The 22,395-nt window shown below is 41.1% G+C and overlaps 2 protein-coding genes across 2 annotated transcripts; both read right to left on the reverse strand.

The window, feature by feature from the left end:
* Nucleotides 1-2,142: 2,142 nt before the first annotated feature.
* Nucleotides 2,143-12,174, reverse strand: LOC309396476 (epithelial membrane protein 2-like). Its single transcript, XM_081961636.1, has 5 exons — nt 12,066-12,174; nt 6,672-6,889; nt 4,916-5,065; nt 3,791-3,904; nt 2,143-2,489 (listed from the first exon to the last, which is right to left on the reverse strand). Exons 2-5 carry the CDS (start codon nt 6,838-6,840, stop codon nt 2,443-2,445), a joined length of 480 nt encoding a protein of 159 aa, XP_081817762.1. The 5' UTR covers nt 6,841-6,889; nt 12,066-12,174; the 3' UTR covers nt 2,143-2,442.
* Nucleotides 12,175-15,317: 3,143 nt separating this feature from the next.
* On the reverse strand, nt 15,318-21,691 carry LOC309397099 (protein NKG7-like). The gene is made up of 5 exons (XM_081962822.1): nt 21,616-21,691; nt 18,935-19,141; nt 18,699-18,845; nt 17,024-17,134; nt 15,318-15,774 (listed from the first exon to the last, which is right to left on the reverse strand). Exons 2-5 carry the CDS (start codon nt 19,101-19,103, stop codon nt 15,728-15,730), a joined length of 474 nt encoding a protein of 157 aa, XP_081818948.1. The 5' UTR covers nt 19,104-19,141; nt 21,616-21,691; the 3' UTR covers nt 15,318-15,727.
* Nucleotides 21,692-22,395: the final 704 nt, after the last annotated feature.

Raw genomic sequence — 22,395 nt, forward strand, 5'->3', positions numbered from 1 at the left:
AGGACAGGCAAAAGAAAGCTGGTGGAGCCTCGGGGAAAAAAATGAGTCTGATCTGATGTTTTAATACTATTAGTCTTCTCATCGTTCCTATCACCCGTCTTCTCTCACTTATGAGTGCAGGACTGTAACTTTGTTGCTTGTATCCTTACGATTTATATTGATATATTGATTGTTTCCTGATTGCTTATTTGTACCCTATGACTATCATGAAGTCTTGTACCTTATGATGCTTGACGAATGTATCTTGTCTTTTTATGTACACTGAGAGCAGATGCACCAAAGAGAAATTCCTTGTGTGTCCAATTCCTTCGCACTCTCCCGCTACCGAACCTACGTCCTCCCTCATTGTGAACACCAGGTGGGAAGATGTTCATTTTGTGGGATCATTTAAGACAGGGTTTGGGTTCTGTGCTCCTTTGTCCTATTGCTTGAGCGATCCAGCCAATAAAACAGCCTAATACTTTTTGGGAGCTAGGTCCCAATGACCGATTCTTGTTTTCTTTGAGTGCTTCAGGTCTATTTTCTGAAACTGACTCAAAGATTATTTGGTTCTTCTCATTCTATTTGCAAAAGTTGATCAGACAGGCACTTCCAAGTCATTTTTTTTAGCAATGGTGATGTGGCGCCCTTGAACACTCTTTCTGCTAAGTCAAATCCTTGGTCTATTAATGCAGTGATCAGTGCTTCAGCATTGTGCTGCCCCCTGGTGGAATGCAAAAGGGTTACCCTTCCTCCTTCCTCCTTCCTTCCTTCCTTCCTTCCTTCCTTCCTTCCTTCCTTCCTTCCTTCCCCCTTTCTTTCTTTCTTTCTTTCTTTCTTTCTTTCTTTCTTTCTTTCTTTCTTTCTTTGTTTCTTTATATCTTTCTTTCCTAAAATCCAGATTCTGAGATTTTGTAGAAAGACACAGTTGTTAAAATCCAGTGAAATTTAGTTCAATTCCAAATGTTGCTCTTGATTTTCTTTCATGAGACTGGGACCATTCCCTCTACAAGAGCTGGAGCATCCACCCAGGGGCCACAGGATTTCAATTTTCTGTCTGTCTCTCTTTATTTGACCTGATATTAAATGAGAATAGTGAGCCAGCCAATCAGTGAGTGGCGGGCAGGGCAAGCGTGGTGCGAACGGGCGGGGGTGGGTGGGAGTTGGAACTGGTTCTAAACAGCACAGTAGATTTGTGGATCCTCTTCTATAGAAGAAGTTAGAACTGGCAGGCACCCACCCCTGATGTGTTGGCCACAGCATGAAAGTGTTATTTTACTGTTGTTTTCTGATATGTTCTTCTTTTTGCCCCCAGGGCAGATGCCAGCTTTGAGAATGGAGAATATTTGAAGGTGAACATTTGTAAAGATATGTGAAGAGTTGTTCAGAATGCTACAGATATTTGACGTCTAAATGTGCACACCTTTCTTCCTTGGGCCTTACTAAGAGTGAGATGGCTGTAGATTAGTGCACTGTCCAAGGTGCTGAAGCACCGGCATCTTTATTCTCTGTTTTCTATCTGCGCAGAACATACAGCATTACTAAGTGACAATCTTCTTCATGGCTGAATGAATCTCTCTAATTGGTGAAGCTTAATTTTTTAAATTGGATTCATTTTTATCATTTAATTGAAGGGAGCAGTTAACTCTTCCCGAAGAATTTTAAAGGGGTAGGAGAAAACTCTCAGGCATGCCTATGTATACAGTCTGGATGTATGTCCCAATGGGCATTGTGTCCTTCACAAAATATTGCAGTTGTATTAAAACCTCTGGATCACAGTGTCTGCAACATGCATTTTATGAACTTGGGAACCTTCTAATTTTTAACTTCTTTTAAAAAGTTAAATTTTGGAGATTTATCAGGATTGGTCAAACATCAGATGCTTTGACGGTCTTTAAGAGTGTTTGTACACAGAAAATGATTCCAAAACAGTTTTTAAATTGATAAAACTTACTTTTTGCTGCTGTATTATATCACCCGAATACGTGCAGCCTGAATATGATTTTTTAAAAACCATGTATTTGACTGTTAAATATTGGTGTTACCTCCTCCATGCCACACTTGTATTTTGATTTAATTGTACGTCGCCCCGAGTCCCTTTGCAGAGAGGGGGCGACTGATAAATCGAAATAAATAAATAAATAAATAAATAAATAAATTTACCTTGACATAGCAGAGATTTCATTAAAGCAAAGCAAACCAGAAGTGGTAGGTGTGCCACTCGAAAAACAAAGGCCAAACTTATCAAAGAAAGTGATATTGAACTATTGAATTATCTGCTTTTGTCCCTGGAAGAAAAGTTCTTTTCTGATCCGGCTTCAGATCCTAATTTTATTACTTCAACATATGAAAGATAAAGAATAAGACAGATAAAAGAATAAGAAAACATGTAACACTATCCGTGTCTCCAAGGTTATCAATGCAGCTTCACTGGTCATCTCCAAAAGCAGTATCACATTTCTCCTACATTGATGCTGCTTCACATTTATGAAATTTATAAGCAAACCAACCTGTCCAAAGGGGAAAAAAAGAAGGGATTAGCCACACAGCAAATGAAGTAGATTTTTTTAAAAAACCAGGAATCTATGGAGCTCTAAATTCAACCTTGTCTCTTTGTTTACCTCCTTATGATCAAACTTGCAGACTATTTCAAACAAGCTGAAATAGCCAACACTCCAGAAGCTAGATTTAAGATACAGAAGAATCTTGACAAACTTGTACATTGGGTACTATCTAACAAAATGGAATTCAATGGTGAAAAAAGTAAACTGCAACATTTAGGCAAGAAAAACTAGATGCACAGGCATAGTATAATGATACCTGGCTCAATAATAGTAACTGTGAACAAGATCTTGGGATCTTAGTGGACAATTACTTAAATATGAGCCATCAGTGTGCTGCAGAAGCCCAAAAAGCCAATGCTAATCCTAGGCTGGATTAACGGAAGGATAGAATCAAGATCACATAAAGTGTTAATACCACTCTATAATGTCTTAGTAAGACCACACTTGGAATACTTTGATCACCCCAATGTAAAACAAGATGTTGAGATTCTAGAAAGAGAGCAGAGAAGAGCAACAAAGATGACTAGGGGACTGGACGCTAAAATATATAAAGAACAGTGACTGATATCTAGTTTAATTAAAAGGACTAGGGTTGACATAATAGTAGTGTTCTAATACCTAAAGGGTTTACACAAAGAAGAGGGGGTTAAGCTATTCTCCAAAGAATCTGAATACAAAACAAGAAGCAATGGGTGGAAACTAGTCAAGGAGAGAAGCAGCCTAGAATTAAGAATAAATTTTCTGACAGAACAATAAATCAGTGGAACAACTTGTCTTCAGAAGTTGCGAATGCTCCAACACTGGAGATTTTAAAGAAGAAATTGGACAATCATTTATCTGAATGGTATAGGGCTGCCTACATAAGTGTGTGTGTGTGTGGGGGGGGGGGTTGGACGAGAAGACCTACAAGGTCCCTTCCAACTCTGTTATTCTTTTATTTTGACCAAGCTCTAATCCTCAAATGCCATTGGTTCAGAATAGACCCATTTCTCTTAACTGCATGCATTCCTGATATCAGATGTGTCAGGTAACTCAGCATCTTCTAAATGTTCTGAACTTCAAATCTTTTTGGTCCCAACCAAGAAAGGGATTGAATAAGCTGCAGTGTAAGATACCTGGATGTTTGTATGTTTAGATGTTGCTTAGTTCCCAAACCAAATAATTTCACTGTTGTCAAAATATACAGAATTCACAAACGTGTACCTTTAGAAAAAAAACCCACCAGTTTATGCACAAAAGATCCTTACCAGTTAGAAGGTACAAAGGAAAAGAGGCCCAAGCCAAGCCAAAAGACCATCCATATTGCTTGGTGGAACCAATGCCTGCTGAGAAAATGGACATCGCAATCATGACGCAGAGGCCTGAAAATCAAGAGAGAGGTAGAGGTAGAAACATTTCATTCAAAAGACACCAAAGGGCTTTTCTGCTTTCATTACAAAGAAGGAGGCAGCCTCTTGGGATGTTTATTGCATTGGTATAATCCAAGTATTTCGTATTTATTCCAAACTCAGAAACTGGCATATGGAAGGATGGATTAATCTGCCTTTTTTTTCCCTTGGTGTCATATTTTTCCATTCCTAAATCTGTTCTAACAGTGAACTGCATCCTTTCCTAGGTCAAAAGACTTTTCTCACAGCCACTTATGCTTTAGTCATCTCTAGTCTGAGCTAGTGTACATGGGGTCACACTTGAAGATACCTTTGAAAGACACACTGGAAACTAAAGGTGGCTGCATGGGTAATTATGGATGCACTTCAGTATGTCCACCTGGTCTCAACAGTTCAAGAGCCGCAATGGTTGCTGGTTGGTTTCTGAGTGCAATTCAAGATGTTGTTTTTCATCTATAAAGCCTTTTCTTATTTGGTTCCTGGCTCTTTATGGGACTGTCTTTGTCTCGTTGTCCCTGTGCATCCTACAAAGTCAGACAAGATAGGCATGTCTCATTTCTCCTCAACTAAATAATGCCATCTTATGAGATATTGGAGCCATGCCTTTTCTGCCCTTGGAAATGCCTACTAGGACCAAAGTTCATTGGCTTCAACCATGCGTCAAGGCTGACTCATACTTTCACCTACATTTTTCCTTTGCTTGCAGCTTGACAATAACAGGGAACGGGGTGGATGGAATGCAGGGGTGGGAAAATGGTATTCAAGCATCCCTCGGCTTCCTTGAGACATTGTGGTCACTTCAAGGACACATATACATTGTGTGTTCAAAAGAAAATTCATCCATACTCCCATTCCAAATTCTATATTTTGCCTGCTTTTGAAGTGCATTACAGTTCATGTTTTCTTGGCATGAGTCTGAGGAAGTTTCAAATAGCGGCGATAGTGTTTTGCTAAGCCACACAAAATCATTTCCAGAAAAAAGACTCTTGTAAGGGTACTTAACTGCAATAAAACTGGCAATGGATGGGATCGTGCCCATGGAAATCTTGCTAAGGCAGGTGCAAAGTCCACCAAGAGAGACAGCTCCAGCGATCAACCCCAGAATCATAAAGGCGCGGATAGCATGATAAGAGACTGTAGGGAGATAATGCAGACACAAGGTAAACAAAATGAAAGGTAAAGGTTGCTGGGCATCTTTGGTTAATGCACCTTAGGAATATTGTTACCATGTCAGGAGCAGTCTTACAAAACAGCTATTAGATTGAGCGCTCATTCTCATAATGGCTTCAATCTGTGATTCTGGTGAATAGAATAGGAATAGGAATAAACATAGACATAGGCTAGAATAGGAATAGGAATAGGAATAAACATAGACATAGACTAGAATAGGAATAGGAATAGGAATAGGAATAGAATAGAAAATAGAGTAGAATAGAATAGAGAGTAGAGTAGAGTAGAGTAGAATAGAGTAGAGTAGAGTAGAGTAGAATAGAATAGAATAGAATAGAGTGTAGAGTAGAGTAGAGTAGAGTAGAATAGAATAGAATAGAATAGAATAGAATAGAATAGAATAGAATAGAATAGAATAGAGTGCAGAGTAGAGTGGAGTGGAGTAGAATGGAATGGAATGGAATGGAATAGAATAGAATAGAATAGAATAGAATAGAATAGAATAGAATAGAATAGAATAGAATAGAATAGAATAGAATAGAATAGAATAGAATAGAATAGAATAGAATAGAATTCTTTATTGGCCAAGTGTGTTTGGACACACAAAGAATTTATCTTTGGTACATAAGTTTTCAGTGTACATAAAAGCTGTAAGTGATAAATAATTATAATGGACATCATAAATACACTCATCATGAATCCTAAGATACAACACTTACAATACAGCACATGTGCCGGAAGTGGCATGCAGACCCATCTCTCCAGGCATGTGAGCCATCACCTGTTGCTCTTCCGGTTTCCAGCGCACCAGCCAACAGGTTTTCACGCACGCTGGAGTGCCAGAAACTGGAAGATCATCTTCCCGGCACATGCATGCACACCAGGCGGCTGCTCTTGTGGTTTCTGGCACGTGCCTCTGCACTGGCCAGCTGCTCTTCGCATGTGCATCAGAAACCGGAAGACCAGGTGGCTGGCATGCATGCGCGTGCCGGAAACCAGAAGATCATTTTCCCGGCACGTACATAAACTAGGGAGGGGCTGTTCTGAGATCCTTGCCTACATTACAGTTCTGCTCCGGGACTCAGGTTTCTTTTATCTTACAGTTGCCTTGGCAACAACTCTTCCTCCTATTCCTCAAAGACATTCTTTCTGTTTCTACATCTACTCCTACTACCTGAGGGTAAACAGGAGATGGCCACTCTCGGAAAATGATCCAGAAACTGTTGCCCTCAATTAAGCTGGGATCAAACTCCTTTCACTTGAGCTCTATAAGATAATTTCTTAGCCTTTAAGAATTGCTTTTAATGGGACTGGGATTCAGTCCCTAATTGAATCACATAATTTGTCCTTCCTTTCCCTAACTCTCCTTCGTAGCATTCTCAGCTTTCTTAGAGCTTAGCTTGATGAAACATCCTAAATATCTTATCTGGGAAAGACAGGCTGGCTCTTAGTAGAATAGGAAGCACCTTCTTAGCCTTAAATCCTACCCAGGGTTTCAGCTCAAGACAGTATTCAGGACTCACGAGAAAACCATTGTGCTCCATCTTCACAAAGGCAGAGAAGACCTTACCTGGAAAGCCTTCCACGTTAATTGAGTTGCACGTGTGGACTGTACAATTGTTCCATAGACCAAAATGGTAGATTGAATCCTTTGTCCAATACTCTGAGCCCAAGGCAAGCAGCAGGCACATAAGGCTGACACAGGAACAGGCTATGGCACTGACATGTAGGGCAATCATTGGTACAGAGTCCACTGGTCAGTCATTAGCCAAGAGATCTGGGATAGAACTGGAGGAAAACATTGAATTTAACCTAGCAATGGTCACTATTTTGTGACCATTTATCCTCTTGATGACTTTGTATGTTAAGAATTCTATTGGGTGATTTTAGTGCCTATAAAAAAGAACCCAGTGAAAAATGAGAACCATTGACCCTAGTACCAAACTTCAAGTAGGCATTTGAGTAGCGAGTCTTACCAGAAAGAAGAATCTTGTTTAAATATTGGAAGTGGCTGCTAGATTAATGGAAGACTCCTCCTCCCCCCCCCCCCCCCTGCTCTCTGTTCTCCATCCATCCATTATTTGGTAATCACATTGATATATCTATTCTTGTGTTGTGTTGTCATGGTTTATTTTACTGTTTTATTATATTACTTCCATTCTTTCATTTTTCTTGTAAGCCACTTAGAGTAGCCCTACAGTGAGATAGGCCACAAATAAATATAACAAATAAATAAAAAATAAAGTGCTATCATATATTGGGCCTGCCATATATGGCAAATCTAGACAGCATACCAAAAAACAGAGACATCACCCTGCCAACAAAAGTATGTATAGTCAAGGCTATGATTTTCTCAATTGCAACATATGGCTGTCAAAGTTGGACCATAAGGAAGGCTGAGTGCCAAAGAATGAAGGCCTTTGAACTATGGTGCTGGAGAAGACTCCTACGAATTCATTGGAGTGCAAGGCGATCCAACCCGTCAGTCCTAGAGGAGATCAAGCCTGACTGCTCTTTAGAAGGCCAAATCCTGAAGAGGAAACACAAAGACTTTGGCCACCTAATGAGAAGGAAGGACTCCCTGGAGAAGAGTCTCATGCTGGGAATGATTGAGGGCAAAAGAAGAAGGGGACAACAGAGAATGAGGTGGCTGGATGGAGTCACCGAAGCAGTCGGTGTGAGCTTAAATGGACTCCAGAGGATGGAAGGGGACAGGAAGGCCTGGAGGAACATTATCCATGGGGTTGCAATGGGTCGCACATGACTTCGCAACTAACAACAACAACATATTGGGCCTTCTTGGTGGATATTACAGACTTGTAGTGACAACTGTGGTTTGATTTTTTTTTAAGACAATCAGAATTGAACCAGTTAGATCTCCTTGGCTATAGGTTCCTAACAAATAATTTGTCTATTAGGAAGTTTCTTAACATAAAACTCACATTAATATAATCAGTGAGAATTTCCCAGAGACCTGGGATAGGTGAGGCAGTTGCCCTCCTTGAAATCTGGGCTGGCTCTGAATTCAGAAAGCTTTCTTTTGCTTTGATGTCCAACTCGGAGCATTTGCGCCTTCTGTTCTTCCTCACTTAGCTACTAAGTTCTTATCAATTGGCATGGAGGATCCAAAAGGAGAACTGCCGCAGTAGTTGACATTGATCAGGGATGGTTGCTGTCTTTCCTCCTGTTTGATTTGAATATCTGAAAATAAGGCAGACTTGCTACCTGCAACACGTGTACCTTGCAAAATGCTGCTGGGATTTTCTTTCATCCCCATTTTCTTTTATTTATTTTGTTATTTGGGGGATGCAGAGCGAACTGATTAGCCCAAAGGGAACATTACTAACTTTCTTGCCTCTCATCCAATATTTCTTGAGAAAGTTAGGATCAACCTTGTCTTTGTGGATGGTTGCTCTTAGATCATAGGAATGGTGAGATGTCAATCATTCAGAAAGGCTGCGGATTGTGAATAAGATGGAGGTGGGTCTCTTTTTTTTAAAGAGGCCATTTCGACAACAGTTCAAAAATTGGGAGTACGGTTTGTGCTGTCGATAACTGTTGCCTGATTACAAAATCAGTTGTTTTCATTTTAAGCTGTTGAAGTTGGTGTCATAACTTCCTTTCCATACAGGTCTCACAGCTGCTGAAAAAAGAACTTGCAATTCATACAAAAGCTTCAATATCTATCTATTCTGTCCTTCCTTTTAGAGTCAAAGTTATTTTCCCTTGGAGAGAGAAGAGCAGTCCAAATTGGAGAGCTTGAATCTGTACATGAAGACCTGAAAAGGGTTTCTGCGAGGTACGAATATGATGATTCCTTGATAACCCTTGACTTACAATCATTTGTTTAGTGACTGAAGTTGCGACGGCATTTTAAAAATGACATACAATTGGTCCTCACACTTATAACTGTCACAGCATTCACAGTCTCTTGATTGAAATTCAGGGAGTTTGGCAAGCAGCATGTATTTAAAAGATAATTGCAGCATCCTGTGGTCAACTGCAATCTTTCCAGCTGGCTTCTGAGCAACAGAGTTGCTTAACCACATACCATAATTCATGATTCACTTAACTGTGGAAAAAAACAGATTTTAAAAATCAAACATGACTCACTGAACAACCACCTTGCTTAGAAATGGTCGGAAGTCAAGGAGTACAAGATGGTCCAGGAGAAATTCTTTAACTGATCATTTCACATACAAATTTCAAGTGAAGTCCTTATGTGACCTGTCCTTCCTCTTCCGTCATCCAAAGGCCAGTTTGCTCTAGTAGTTAAGGTACCAGGCTAGAAAGCTGGAGGCTGTGAGTTCAAGTCCTGCCTCAGACATTAAAGCCAGACTTTGGGGCAAGTCTCTCTCTCTCTCAGCCCAACCCACCTCACAGGGGTTATCGTTGTTATGGGGAAAATAGGAGCAGGAAGGTGTAGTGGACTCCAGAAGACAGGCTCAAGATAGAGAAGGATCTTGACAAACGTGAACATTGGGCACTATCTAATAAAATGAAATTCAATGGTGAAAAGAGTAAGGTTCTACATTTAGGCAACAAAAACGGAATGCACAGGTACAGTATAGGTGGTACCTTGCTCAATAGTAGTAACTGTGAGAGGGATCTTGGAGTCCTAGTGGACAACCTTTTAAATAGGAGCCAGTCGTGTGCAGCAGCTGCCAAAAAAACCAACACAGTTCTAGGCTGCATAAATAGAGGGATAGAATCAAGATCACATGAAGTGTTAATACCACTTTATAATGCCTAGGTAAGGCCACACTTGGAATACTGCATTCAGTTTTGGTCACCATGATGTAAAAAAGATGTGGAGACTCTAGAAAGAGTGCAGAGAAGAGCAACAAAGATGATGAGGGGACTGGAGGCCAAAACATATGAAGAACGGTTGCAGGAACTGGGTATGTCTAGTTTAATAGAAAGAAGGACTAGGGGAGACATGATAGCAGTTTTCCAATATCTCAGGGGTTGCCACAAAGAAGAGGGAGTCAAACTCTTCTCCAAAGCACCTGAGGGTAGAACAAGAAGCAATGGGTGGAAACTAATCAAGGAGAGAAGCAACTTAGAACTGAGGAGAAACTTCCTGACAGTTAGAACAATTAATCAGTGGAACAACTTGCCTCCAGAAGTTGTGAATGCTTCAACACTGGAAGTCTTTAAGAAGATGTTGGATAGCCATTTGTCTGGAATGGTATAGGGTTTCCTGTCTAGGTGGGGGATTGGACTAGAAGAGCTCCAAGGTCCCTTCCAACTCTGCTATTGTATTGTATTTGTATTTGTTTGCCACCTTGAGTTATTTGTAAAAATAATAAAGGCGAGATACAAGTAAATAAAACTAGCAATAAATCTCCTAATTGTAACTTGAGCTTCACAAAGGAGCCTCTACCTTGGAACTTAATTGTAGACTTTATTTTGCAGTACTGTAGTAAAAAAAAATAGTTTGGAATAATAATTCACTAAATGTAGAAGCATTAAATTTTGAGTGACAAGGATTTATGGATTCCTCAGCCTCCCTTCACTGTATCTAATTCTAATGGTCATTTCACTAAATTCAGCAGCTTTTTTAAATCTGGCAGATGTGTTGTGATGTCATTCCCACTGGTCTTGCTCCAGATGTTATAACATTTGTAGTTCTACACACCTGAGGGGCATCTGCTTGAGGAAAGTTAGTTAATGTGTTCTGAGCACCTTATTCCCAAAGGCTTATATTCCACGATGAGTGAGGGAAGTGAGATAATCCTTTTTTTAAAAGCTTAGAATCTAAAAGTTATCGTACAAAAAGAAAGGAAAAAAGATGGGAGAAGGACAAGAAAGCCCGATGATTTCCTACTTTAATAATCTATTCGGGTACCATCCAGGGACGTGCGGTCAGGGGAGGCAGGGGAGGCACAGCCTCACCGCTCTCATCATGAAAATTAAAAAAAGGGAAAAGGCGCTGAGGAGCCTTCTGCACACGTGGCCCGGGAATGGGACGTGTGCAGGAGGCTCCTCTAGCCTCAGCCTCCCTCCTGCACACGTGGTCCCATTCCCCGCCTTCCTGAGTCAACATGAAGGGGACCGCGGAGCATGAGCTGCGGTCCCGCGGAGCGCGCTCTGTGGTCCCCTTCATGTTGACTCAGGAGTCAGGAAGGAGGGGAATGGGACCACGTGTGCAGGAGGCTGAGGCAGCTTCAGCCTCCTGCACACGTGGTCCCGTTCCCCGCCTTCCTGAGTCAACATGAAGGGGACCGCGGCTCGTGCTGATGACGTCACCAGCCTCACCAGCCATAAACCTCACCGCACGTCACTGGTACCATCTAAGGAGAAAAGATACATGGCAAGGAAAGAAAGAAAACTGGGCATGAAAATCCTTAGATTTGCCAAGTAATTCACTGAAATCCATGCCAGCGATGTCCAAATCAAGAAATAGACTTTTAAATGTGCCTCAGTGTGAAGACTTCACTTTAAATTTTATTTTAATTTAAATTTTAAATTAAAGGTTTCCTGATGTTTGCCTGTTGTATTTGATTAGGTTTTATTTATATTATCCCAGATGTCTGGTCAATCTCCTTCATAAAGCTGTAGTGTGATTTGGAGGTAGTTTCCTTCCATTTAAAAACAGAAACACAAAAGCATTCATATACCCCATCATATTCTTTTAAAACAAAGCCAAATTCCCCATTTTCAAACCTTGACCCCATCCATGCCAGATGGCATGGCACCAACCTGTACAGTAAGTTTGGCATGCTGGTTAAGAATAAGATGCCTGGAAAACAGGAAACTGTGAGTTCCAGTTGATTATAAAACAAATAGTATTTAGGATTCCATAAGCCAAACAGATGCAACTTTCCCACAACTTTATGTGAATAAGCCTAGTGTAAAATATTGATTTCACAAGGTCATCGTTATATCCAGTATTTCTTGGGGCTCATTAAGAATAAAATTTGCCGACTCTTAAATGGTTAAAAAGATAAAGAAATATTACCTCAAAGCTTAAAATTTGTTTCTTGGCCTTCTTATAGGTGGTAACTCTCAAGAATGCTTGCGTTAGGCTCCTCTCCCAGTTACTACATCAACACATAACTATCACTTCCTTTCCGGTCTGTTTCTTGTTTGACTTTCTTAATCCTTGGCTTGCAAAAATCTTAAAACGATTTCAACATATCAACAATGCAACAGCCGCCGCCGTCTTGAGTCATTAAACCATTTTAAATCATCTGAACCAGGGGCGAAGTCAACTTACCTTCGGTAACCAGTTCGCAAATGTGAGCGCACGCACACTTGTGCTTTGCTTGTACAGGACCTACCGCACATGCGCAGAGCCTCAAAAGCAGGACGTGATGATGTCAGGATGGGTGGGCGGAGCCTCCAGCCACCACCGCTACTGGTTCGCCCGAACCGGATAGAACTGGCTGAATTGCACCACTAATCTGAACCTTTACACTAAGTATCTAAAATTAAATTTTATTTATTTGCTAAGTTTTTATGGGTAGATCTTCACTTATGGCCACAATTGAAATTTCTGTTGCGAAGCAAGGTAGTTGGTAAGTGAGCCAGGCCCAATTTTACCACATTTTGGCCAGGGATGTTACATGAATCATTCCAACAGAGTTGGAAGGGACCTTGGAGATCTTCTAGTCCAACCCCCTCCTACTCAGGCAGGAAACCCTATACCATTTCAGACAAATGGCTATCCAATCTCTTCTTAATGACGTGAGTTTCGGGTGCTGCAATCATAATAAATTCATGGCAGTTCCCAAGCACCCAAATTTCGATCACCTAACTGTTGGGATAATGTGATCGTCGTAAGTGCAAGGACCAAGTCGTAAGTCACTTTTTTTCATTGCCGTTGTAACTTTGAACAGTCATTAAATGAATGGTTGCAAGTTGCGGGTGACCTGCACGCCTTTCAATTCATTCAAAAAGTCCATTAAGAAATCCTTTCAGTTCATTCTGAATCAATTTGTGTAGCTTTATATTGTGAGTTAGGTTTTCTTTTTTTGAGATGTTCTGTGTCTAGGAGTGGATGCTTGGACTTCTCGTTCTTCTCCCCCCCTCCTACTTCTAGTTATTACTGAAGTAGTGGTGACACCACAGCGAGAAAATAAAGGGGAGAGGGGAGAAGGAAAAACCCATCCTTTCTTAGATATGGACATGCCAGCTATATTTTGATTCACCAAGATATAAAACTGAGTTGCTAAGTTTGGCTACTTTGCCAGTAAAAAGCAGGTGGGCTTAGAACTGAATGGCATAGGCTTGTGCCTATGGATAATAAAACAGGGGGTTAGAACAGGGGGCAGCGATCCGTGGCTCTGGGGCCCCATGTGGCTCTTTCATCTCTCTGCTGTGGCTCCCTGTCATTCAAAATATAGGTCATAACCACCAATGTGCGACACCTGCTGGAATGCGATTTATTGAGCTTTTAGACCCCCGGTAGACCAACCATGTATAAATCCAAGAATTGTTTCAGAAGAAAACAGAATGTTTAATTCAACTACATATGCTAGTTTTGTGGCCACCCAGGAAATAGTCAGCTACCGGAAGGGTTTTGTGCCTCCCGATGTTTTCTTTTCTGTGGGGAACAGGTTCAAATGGCTATTTTAAGTGTTTAAGGTAGCTGACCCATGGCTTAGAACAGGAGTGTCCAAACGTGGGAACTTTAAGACTTGTGGACTTCAACTCCCAGAATTCCCCAGCCAGCTGGCTGGGGAATTCTGGGAGTTGAAGTCCACAAGTCTTAAAGTTCCCAAGTTTGGACACCCTAGGCTTAGAAGAAGTGGGACTGATGCCACCATCTCAGAGAAAAAACTTTATTTGAAAACTTCCCATGATTGAACCTCTCTCGCTCAAGGAAGTAGGCTTTTCCACTGCTCTTCCGCTGCTTAATACCACAGGAAACATCTCATTTCAGATTTGAATGTCTCTCTGTAAAGCTTCTACCCATAATTTCCTGTCCTGTAGATCATAAATCCACATCCCCTTCCCTGGAACACCCCTTCATGTACTAGAAGAATGTTATGATGCTATTCTCTCTCCTTTCAACCTCTGGAACATAACCTTGTTCCTTTTCCATTCTTCCTAGAATGTAGTCTAGAGAAAAGAATGAGTAGGGGGGCAGATGGGCATGGCAACAATCTTCCAGTATTTGGGAGGGTTGCCACAAAGAACAGGGGGTCAAATTATTTTCCAGAGCACCAGAGGGCAAAACAAGATACCATGGATGGAAACTAATCAAGGAGAAAAGTAACCTGGAATTAAGGAGAAACCTCTTAACAGTGAGGGCAATCAGAATTCGGTGGAATGGCTTGCCTTCAGAGGTTATAGGTGCTTCATCACTGGAGGTTTTTAAAGAAGGGACTGGACAACTCCTTGTCTGGAATGATATAGGGTCTCCTGTGTGAGCAAAGAGTTGGACTAGAAGACCTCCAAGGTCCCTTCCAGCTCTATTCTGATTGATAGTCTCCAAGACCCTCATCATCTTTATTGATGTTATGCCTGATGTGAAAGTTTCCTTTTTAATATTTGTTGTTGTGGTGGTGGTGGTTCCATTCAACCATATCTGATTCTCAGAAACTGTCTCAACAGGTCCCTGCAGTTTTCTTGGTAAGATGTTTCACAAGTGCTTCCTTCCTAGAGCTGAGAGAAAATGGATGGCCAAGGTCACCCAATTGGCTGTTTGCTTTAAAGCCGGACTAGAACTCACAATCTCCTGGTTTCTAGTCTGATGCCTTAACCACTACACTACACTCTCCCTCCTTTTATTTTATTGTAAATCATGAGTGACATTCAGCTGGTCCTATGCATTTCAGTCTGTGATCAAATAAAATTTTCTTTATATCCATTTCCTTCTCCTGATTTATTCAAATATTGGCCATTGAATATATTTTATATCTAACAGCCCTAATTTATGATGATTGCAGTCTTAGCTGAGTTTATTACCAGAGGCTTAAATTCTGTGTTGGACTCACTAGATTATAAATAAGTCCCTAACTCACTAAAAATGAATGGTTACTTAGTTCCCATTAATTTCAGTTAATTCAATTAATTTCAGGCATGAGTTTAAATGGTAGAGGACAGGAAGGCCTGGAGGAATATTGTTCATGGGGTCGCGATGTGTCGGACACAACTTCTCATCTAACAACAACAATTTCAGTGGTGCTGATGGGCAGCTGCCATAGTTGGCATCGAACTCCAATCAAATTTCCTTTCTCCAATGAAATTATCTTGAAACATTGCAAACATTTATGCCTTTTTATTGAAGAAGATATTTTGCACACATTTAGAGACAAAAAGTTCAGTCACTGATACAAAAGCCATGGTTGAAAGTAGTTCAAAAAAAATTTAAAGGTGTGATATGGAAAAGGGGAAAAGCTGAGATGCAGCGAAGGTGAGTTTGGGGTTTTTATCCAGGTAAGTTCTTAAGATTTACAAATCCAAATGGACTTCAGGAAGAAACAATCTGAATATTTTAGAGAAAAATGGGATGGGGAGGGGCTGGGAACGTATGGCTGTTTTACTACATTTAAAGTAATTCTTCTGCCTTCAACCATCTTACAAATTTGGTACAGGACCAATAATTCTGATCTGTGACTCCAGGTTACCAATTCAGCTTCACTGGTCATCTCCAAAGGCAGTGTCATATTTCTCCTACGCTGTTGTTGCTGTACTCCTATGCAGTGCATAAGTAAGACAACCTGCCCAAAGGGAAAAATAATGGATTAGCCACCCAGCAGAGGAAGTAGAATTTTAAAGAAATAAATAACCAGGAATCTAGGGGGTTCTGAACTCAACCTCATCTCTTTATCCATCTGTTTACGACCAAACTCTAATCCTTAAAAGTCAATGAAAGGTCCAGAATAGATCTATTGCTCTTAACTGCACACAGTCTTGAAGTCAGGTATGTGAGCATCTCCTAAATGCCAGGAACTTCAAATATTTTTGGTCCCAACCAAGCAAGGGATTGGATAAGCTGCAATACAGGATATATATATATGTTTGGATGTTTAAATCAGAGGTAGGTTGCTGGCAGTTCAGCCCGAATTGGCTGAACCAGTAGTAGCTGCAGCGGGAGGCTCCGCCCACCAGCCCGAACGCATGTGGGAGGGCGCCTGAACCAGTAGTAAAAAAATTAGCAACCCACCTCTGGTTTAAATGTTGTTGATTCCTCTCCTGCCAGGGAAATGTGCTTAGTTCCCAACCCGAAATGAAATAGGTTTCATTGTTGTGAAAATAGTAGAATGCATAAAGATGTCTCTTTAGAAGAAATCTCAGTGCAGCTAGTTCAGAACGCAGCCGCGCGGGTTATTATGGGAAGTACCCGTTACTCCCACGTAACACCTCTCCTGCGCGAGCTGCACTGGCTACCTGTAGCCTTTCGGGTGCGTTTCAAGGTATTGATCACCATCTTTAAAGCGCTCCATGGCGGAGGACCTAGTTATCTGCAGGATCGCATCCTACCACACACGTCCCTGCGACCTATCCGCTCACACAGGGAGGGCCTTCTCCTGGTGCCGTCCGCTAGGCAATGCCAGCGGGCGACACCTAGGAGTAGATCCTTCTCTGTGATGGGCCCAACCCTCTGGAATGACCTCCCCCCCGACATTAGAACCACTACTGACCTCCGCTCCTTCCGACAGAAACTGAAGACACACCTGTTCCGACTGGCTGGTTTGGCATAATTTACAACGTCTACCCCCCCCTGGCATATACTTTTTACTGGCTTTTAGAGGGATAGTGTATAAATTGTATGATATTTTAAATTTTATATTGTTTATTTATTAGCTGTACAGTTTTGGTCTATTTTATCCTCCTCCTATGCATACATGTATTTTATTTGGTGTTTTTTAATACGGACTGTACACCGCCCCGAGTCCCTTTCGGGAGAGGGGGCAGTATATAAGTGCTAATAATAATAATAATAATAATAACAAAAAAGATCCTTACCAGTTAGAAGATACAAAGCAAAAGAGCCCCAACCCAAGCCAAAAGACCATCCATAGAAGGTGGTGACAACCGTTCCTGTGAAAACGGACATGGCAATCATGCTGCAGATGGCTGGAAAACAAGGGAGAAGTAGAGGTAGAAACATTTCCTCCAGAAGTATGGAAGACACCAATGGGCATTTCTGCTCTCATTGCAAAGAAAGAGACCGCCTCTTGGGATGCTTATTGCATTAGAATAGTCCAAGTGTTTCATATTTGCTCCAAACTCAGAAACTGGCGCTTCGAAGGATGCGTTAATTTGCCGAATATCTATGGAGATTTTCAATTATCCAGGTCATGGTTGTCCCAAAAAGTACATTTTTTTTCAAAAGCCTAGTGGACTCTCTATGTTTTTCCTTGAACACGTTTTGCTTCTCATCCAAGAAGAGAACTTTAAGTAGCTTCTTGGATGAGAAGCAGAGCATCTTCAATGAAAAACAAAGTAAGTCCAGTTGCCTTTTAAAAAAGCACCTGTGGTTAATTTGCCAATTTTGTTTTCACATTTTTCCATTCCTAAATCTGTTCTAACAGTGAACTGCATCCTTTCCTGGGTCAACAGACTTTTCTCACCATCAGTCATGCTTTAGTCATCTCTAGTCTGAGCTAGTGTACATGGGGCCACACTTGAAGATACCTTTGAAAGACACACTGGAAACTAAAGGTGGCTGCATGAGTAATTATGGTTGCACTTCAGTATGCCTACCGGACATCAACACTTCAAGAGCTGCAATGTTTCTGGTTGGTTTCTGAATGCAATTCGAAGTGCTGGTTTTCATCTCTTAAGCCTTCGTTTATTTGGTTCCTGGCTCTTTATGGGACTCTCTTTGTCTCATTCTCCCTCTCCATCCTACAAAGTCAGACAAGATGGGTATGTTCCATCTCCCTTCAACTAAACATTGCCATCTTAGGAGATATTGGAGCCATGTCTTTTCTGCCCTTGGAAATGCCAACTAGGTTCATTGGCCCCCAACCATGCTCTCAAGGCTGACTCACATTTTCACCTACATTTCACCTTTGTTTGCCACTTGACAATAACAGGCAATGGGGTGGGTGGGATGGAGGGGTGGGAGAACAGTATTCAAGCATCCGTCAGCTTCTGTGAGACATTGCTGTCACTTCAAGGACACACTGAGCAGATGTCCCAGCCTGCCTGGCTGTTTCCCATAAAAAAATGAAAGAAGAGATTGGTGGACATTTTGGACTGGAGAAAAAGGGTGGAATTAACTATCTTTTGAGATATCTTTATTAACTCTCTTCCTCAGAAAACTTGAACTGAAGGAACTTCAAAAGCAGGCAGAATATAGAATTAGGAATGACAGTGAGGAGGATGTTTTGATTAGCAATAGCACCTGGACTTACATAACCCTTCATACTAGTGCTTGACATCCTTCTCTAAGCATATTACAGAGTCTGCATATTGCACCCAACAACTTGGGTCCTCACCAATCTCGGAAAGGTGGAAGGCTGAGTCAACCTTGAGCCAGTGAGGATCAAACTGCTGGCAGTCAGCAGAATTAAAATACACACACACACACACACACACACACACACACACACACACACACTAAATAATAGTCATAGTTTTGAACTAAGCCATACACAAAAAATGTCAAAAAGACTCTTGCACAAATTCTTACCTGCAGTAAAGCTGGCATGACATGCAATCCTGCTCACGGGGATATTGCCAAGAAAGGGTTTCCAATTCATGATGCAAAGCCCACCGAGAGAGGCAACTCCAGCAAACATCCCCAGAAACATGAAGGTTCGGACGGAATGTATAGAAGCTGTAGGGAGCCAATGCAGACACAAGAATCAAGGTGGAGGTTCCTGGACCTTTCAGGCTAATGATGCATTATGGAATATTGAATCTTACCTGACACCAATTCCACACCAAGTGGGTAACATGCACGGACATCACAAATTTTCCATAGACCCAGACTGTTTCCAGAATGTGCTATCCAATAGGGTGTGCTCAAGGCAAGGAGCAGGCACAGAAGGCTGACGCAGGAAGAGAACGCAGCACCGAAATGCAGGGCACTCATTTCTATGGGATGCACTGGTCTGCCACTGGCTAAGAGGTCTGGGGTGGAACAGACAACATTAATGTTATGTTACAGATGTTCATTACTTTGATCATTTATGGTGACGCATCTTAATTACTTTGTCTGCTAACAATTTGAGTGTGTGTATGTGTGTGTGCGATTTTAATGCACGGTAAATTCCCTGGGAAAAATGAGAGCCATTGAGAGCCAGGTGGTGGCTTAGTGGTTAAGACACTGGGCTGGAAAGCTGCCTGCCCAGGTTCAAAACCGGAAAGCATGCAGCACAGAGAAGCAGAAGCCAGCCCAGCCGAAAACGGAGCTCGGGAACCTGTTTTCACTGCCAGAGCGCTGGGGTCACCACAGGCGCCGCTGACAAGAGTGATGGCAAGCTGGCCACATCCACCCTGGCCACGTCCCCCCCCCCCCGCTCAAACACAACCCTGATGCGTCCCTCAACAAAATCGAATTTGACCCCGCTGTTTTAGATCATAGTAAGGCAGGCCATAAAGCGAGATTTGGACATAACATGAAACAGGGTCAGACTGTAAGACCTCCTGGGGACCCCATCTATCCCTTCTATTTTGTTATACATTTATTGAGTCTTGAACCATAAACTTGAACTCTGGAAATACAAATGTCAGACCACAACATCTCTTCTAAGGAGGCCAAGTCAGTAGAGGTCTCGCCTATCAGTCAGGCATATAGCTTAACCACAAAAGCCAACATTTATTCAGTGCTTCCTGCTTGCCTATTCCAGTCTAGACATGAAAGGGAAATACCATAGAATTCGCTTCTTTGCATAAAATAAAGGAATTTAGCCAATAAGAATGTTTTAAAATATTTCCATGTTTTTGATGTTTTGAATACAATAATAATACTTTATTTACAGTCACAGACCAAAACACGACCACCACAAAAGAGACACAGCAGCCAGTCACCAAAAGCCCAGCTAAGGAAGGATTCAGCTCTCTCCTCTAATGGTCACAGCTCTCAAGAAAAACCTGGAAACCTGGGAGGTGATGTACGAGGAGACATCCCCAAGGCAATGCACAAACAAATCACAGCCACAGTTTTGAATACAATATAAAAATGTGTGTTTGGATTAGAACGCTGTTCAGATGTCAGAAATTGCTATTTCTATCTGAACCATTTTGGCCAAATAAAGCTATTTCTTGATCTCGCAGTCCAAATCTCCTGATTTTCTGCAACAATAGGAATGGCGAGATTTCATTGTTTCTGCAGGGCTGTGGATTGTGAATAAGCTGGAGTGGGTCTCTTTTAAAGAGTCCATTGTGTCAAACGTTCAAAAACTGGGAGCGTTGCCGTCAATAGGCATTGCCTGGAAAATGAAATCAACTGTTTTCGTTTTAAGTTGTGGAGCTTGGAGGCCTCACTTCCTTTCAATATAAGTCCTGCAGCTGCCGAAGGAAGAGTTGCAATCCATACAGAGGCTTCAAGGCCGTTTCTATTTTATCTTTCCTTTCAGGAATTACATTACATTCATTCCTTACACTAATTTTCCCAGTGAAGGAGAAGAGAACCAATCCCCATTTTATCCTGCTCAGGAACTTCAAAGTTAGGTAGCTATTGCTGACAGAAAGCAGCTAACTCAAATTCACTTATTGAAAGTGGATAATTTAGGTCTCCATTCCTTATTTACTTATTTTCTAACCACTCCGATCACTTTTTAGTTGGGGGAATGCAAAGGTAACAGATTATTTAAGGAAAAGTCAACATTTCTTCCCCTAGGAATTGGGGAGAAAGAAAGAGAAAAATCTCAGATATTCCCCCCCCCCAAAAAAAGGAATGTGTTTTGAATATTTCTGTTCAAGAAGTTTCATTTAGCCCCACAGATCTCAAAGAGTTGTTACAGAAACTCTGGCTGTCAGATTCAATAGCTCATTTTCTTTTGTGTCCTTCCTTTCATATCCAATGTTAGCACATTTAGCTCCATTCAAAAACCCAGAGTGCTTTCATTTAAACCAGGGGTGTCCAAACTTGGCAACTTTAAGACTTGTGGACTTCAACTCCCAAAATTCCCCACTCAGCCATGCATTCCCCACATGGCTGGCTGGGGAATTCTGAGAGTTGAAGTCCACAAGTCTTAAAGTTCCCAAGTTTGGACACCCCTGATTTAAACGGACGAGCGATCAAATTTATCAGAAATGAACAAACATTTTAAGAAGCCAAACATCTGAAAGAAGATCTGACTTTTGGGATTTCTCAAGGCATCTTGAGCTAATTCATTAATTGAGCTAATACATTAATTAATGTATTAATTGAGCCGCTTTTAATCTCATTATTAATTATGAAACAAACAGTGCTTAGAAGTATTATTCAGCAAGCAGAAAAAAATATGCAGCATTCCCCACAATCTTAAGTGAAGGAGCCTAGCATAAAATATTTATTTCAAAAGATTAGAATTAGATCCCATCAGTATTTCTTGAAGCTCGTTAAGAATAAAATTTGCCAATTCTTAAATGATTAAAGAAATAAAGAAATACTATCTCACCAGCTTAGAAATCGTTCCTTGACTGTTCTGCAGGTGATAACTCTCTGAAGTAGAGGTCTAGTGTGCTTGAGTGCCAGATATAATATGTTAACAGATGACTAACAGTTCCTTTACCAGGAAGGGATGCTTTATATGATATTCAAATTGGGTCCCTACCCATATAAAGTTTGTTTCCTGTTGAATTTCTTAATTCTTGGCTCTCCCAGGTCTTGAAACGATTGCAACACATCAATGCAACCGTCACTGCAATTTGAACCATTAAACTTAGCATCTAGAAATAAATTTTATTTATTGATTAAGTTTCTATGCCTTTCGATTCACTAAAAAAAAATCCATTAAAATTGTATTAGTTTATTCATAGATCAAACTTCTTAACCACCCCTCTCTCTCAAAGAGGGGGCCTTGGTGGTGCACAATTTAATTAATATATTGAAACATTAAAAACCAAATGATTTAAGATTACAAAATTTAAAAAACATAAAACAACATTATAAAACTACAAAAAAATTGGACAGTTCTCTGATAGGGAAACTAGGAGTTTGAATGCAGATGGAGAGGGGCTTCTCACGGGGCCAACCAGCCCCATGACTGTCTGGGCGCCGAACCCTAAAATCTGTTCAATTCACTCTGAGTCATTTTGTGCAGCATTATAGTGTTAGGTTTACTTTGTGAAATTGTTCTGTATTCAGAGTTCCTCTTTCATTTCTACTTGCACGGCAAGAAACGAAATAAAAAAGAAGAATAAGAAACTTATTCTGCCACTCCTAGTTATGACAAAGT

The sequence above is a fragment of the Natrix helvetica genome (genome assembly GCF_964273705.1).
Source record: "Natrix helvetica genome assembly, chromosome: 9".
NCBI lineage: Eukaryota > Metazoa > Chordata > Lepidosauria > Squamata > Natricidae > Natrix > Natrix helvetica.

Excerpts from the sequence above, each read along its gene's own strand:
- LOC309396476 (XM_081961636.1), bottom strand. The coding sequence starts at position 6,840 with ATGATTGCCCTACATGTCAGTGCCATAGCCTGTTCCTGTGTCAGCCTT. Across the intron at positions 5,066-6,671 it reads TAACGTGGAAGGCTTTCCAG|TCTCTTATCATGCTATCCGC; the intron begins GTAAGGTCTTCT and ends ATCTCCCTACAG. Across the intron at positions 3,905-4,915 it reads AGTTAAGTACCCTTACAAGA|GCCTCTGCGTCATGATTGCG; the intron begins GTCTTTTTTCTG and ends CTTGATTTTCAG.
- LOC309397099 (XM_081962822.1), bottom strand. The coding sequence starts at position 19,103 with ATGAGTGCCCTGCATTTCGGTGCTGCGTTCTCTTCCTGCGTCAGCCTT. Across the intron at positions 18,846-18,934 it reads TGGTGTGGAATTGGTGTCAG|CTTCTATACATTCCGTCCGA; the intron begins GTAAGATTCAAT and ends GGCTCCCTACAG. Across the intron at positions 17,135-18,698 it reads TCATGCCAGCTTTACTGCAG|CCATCTGCAGCATGATTGCC; the intron begins GTAAGAATTTGT and ends CTTGTTTTCCAG.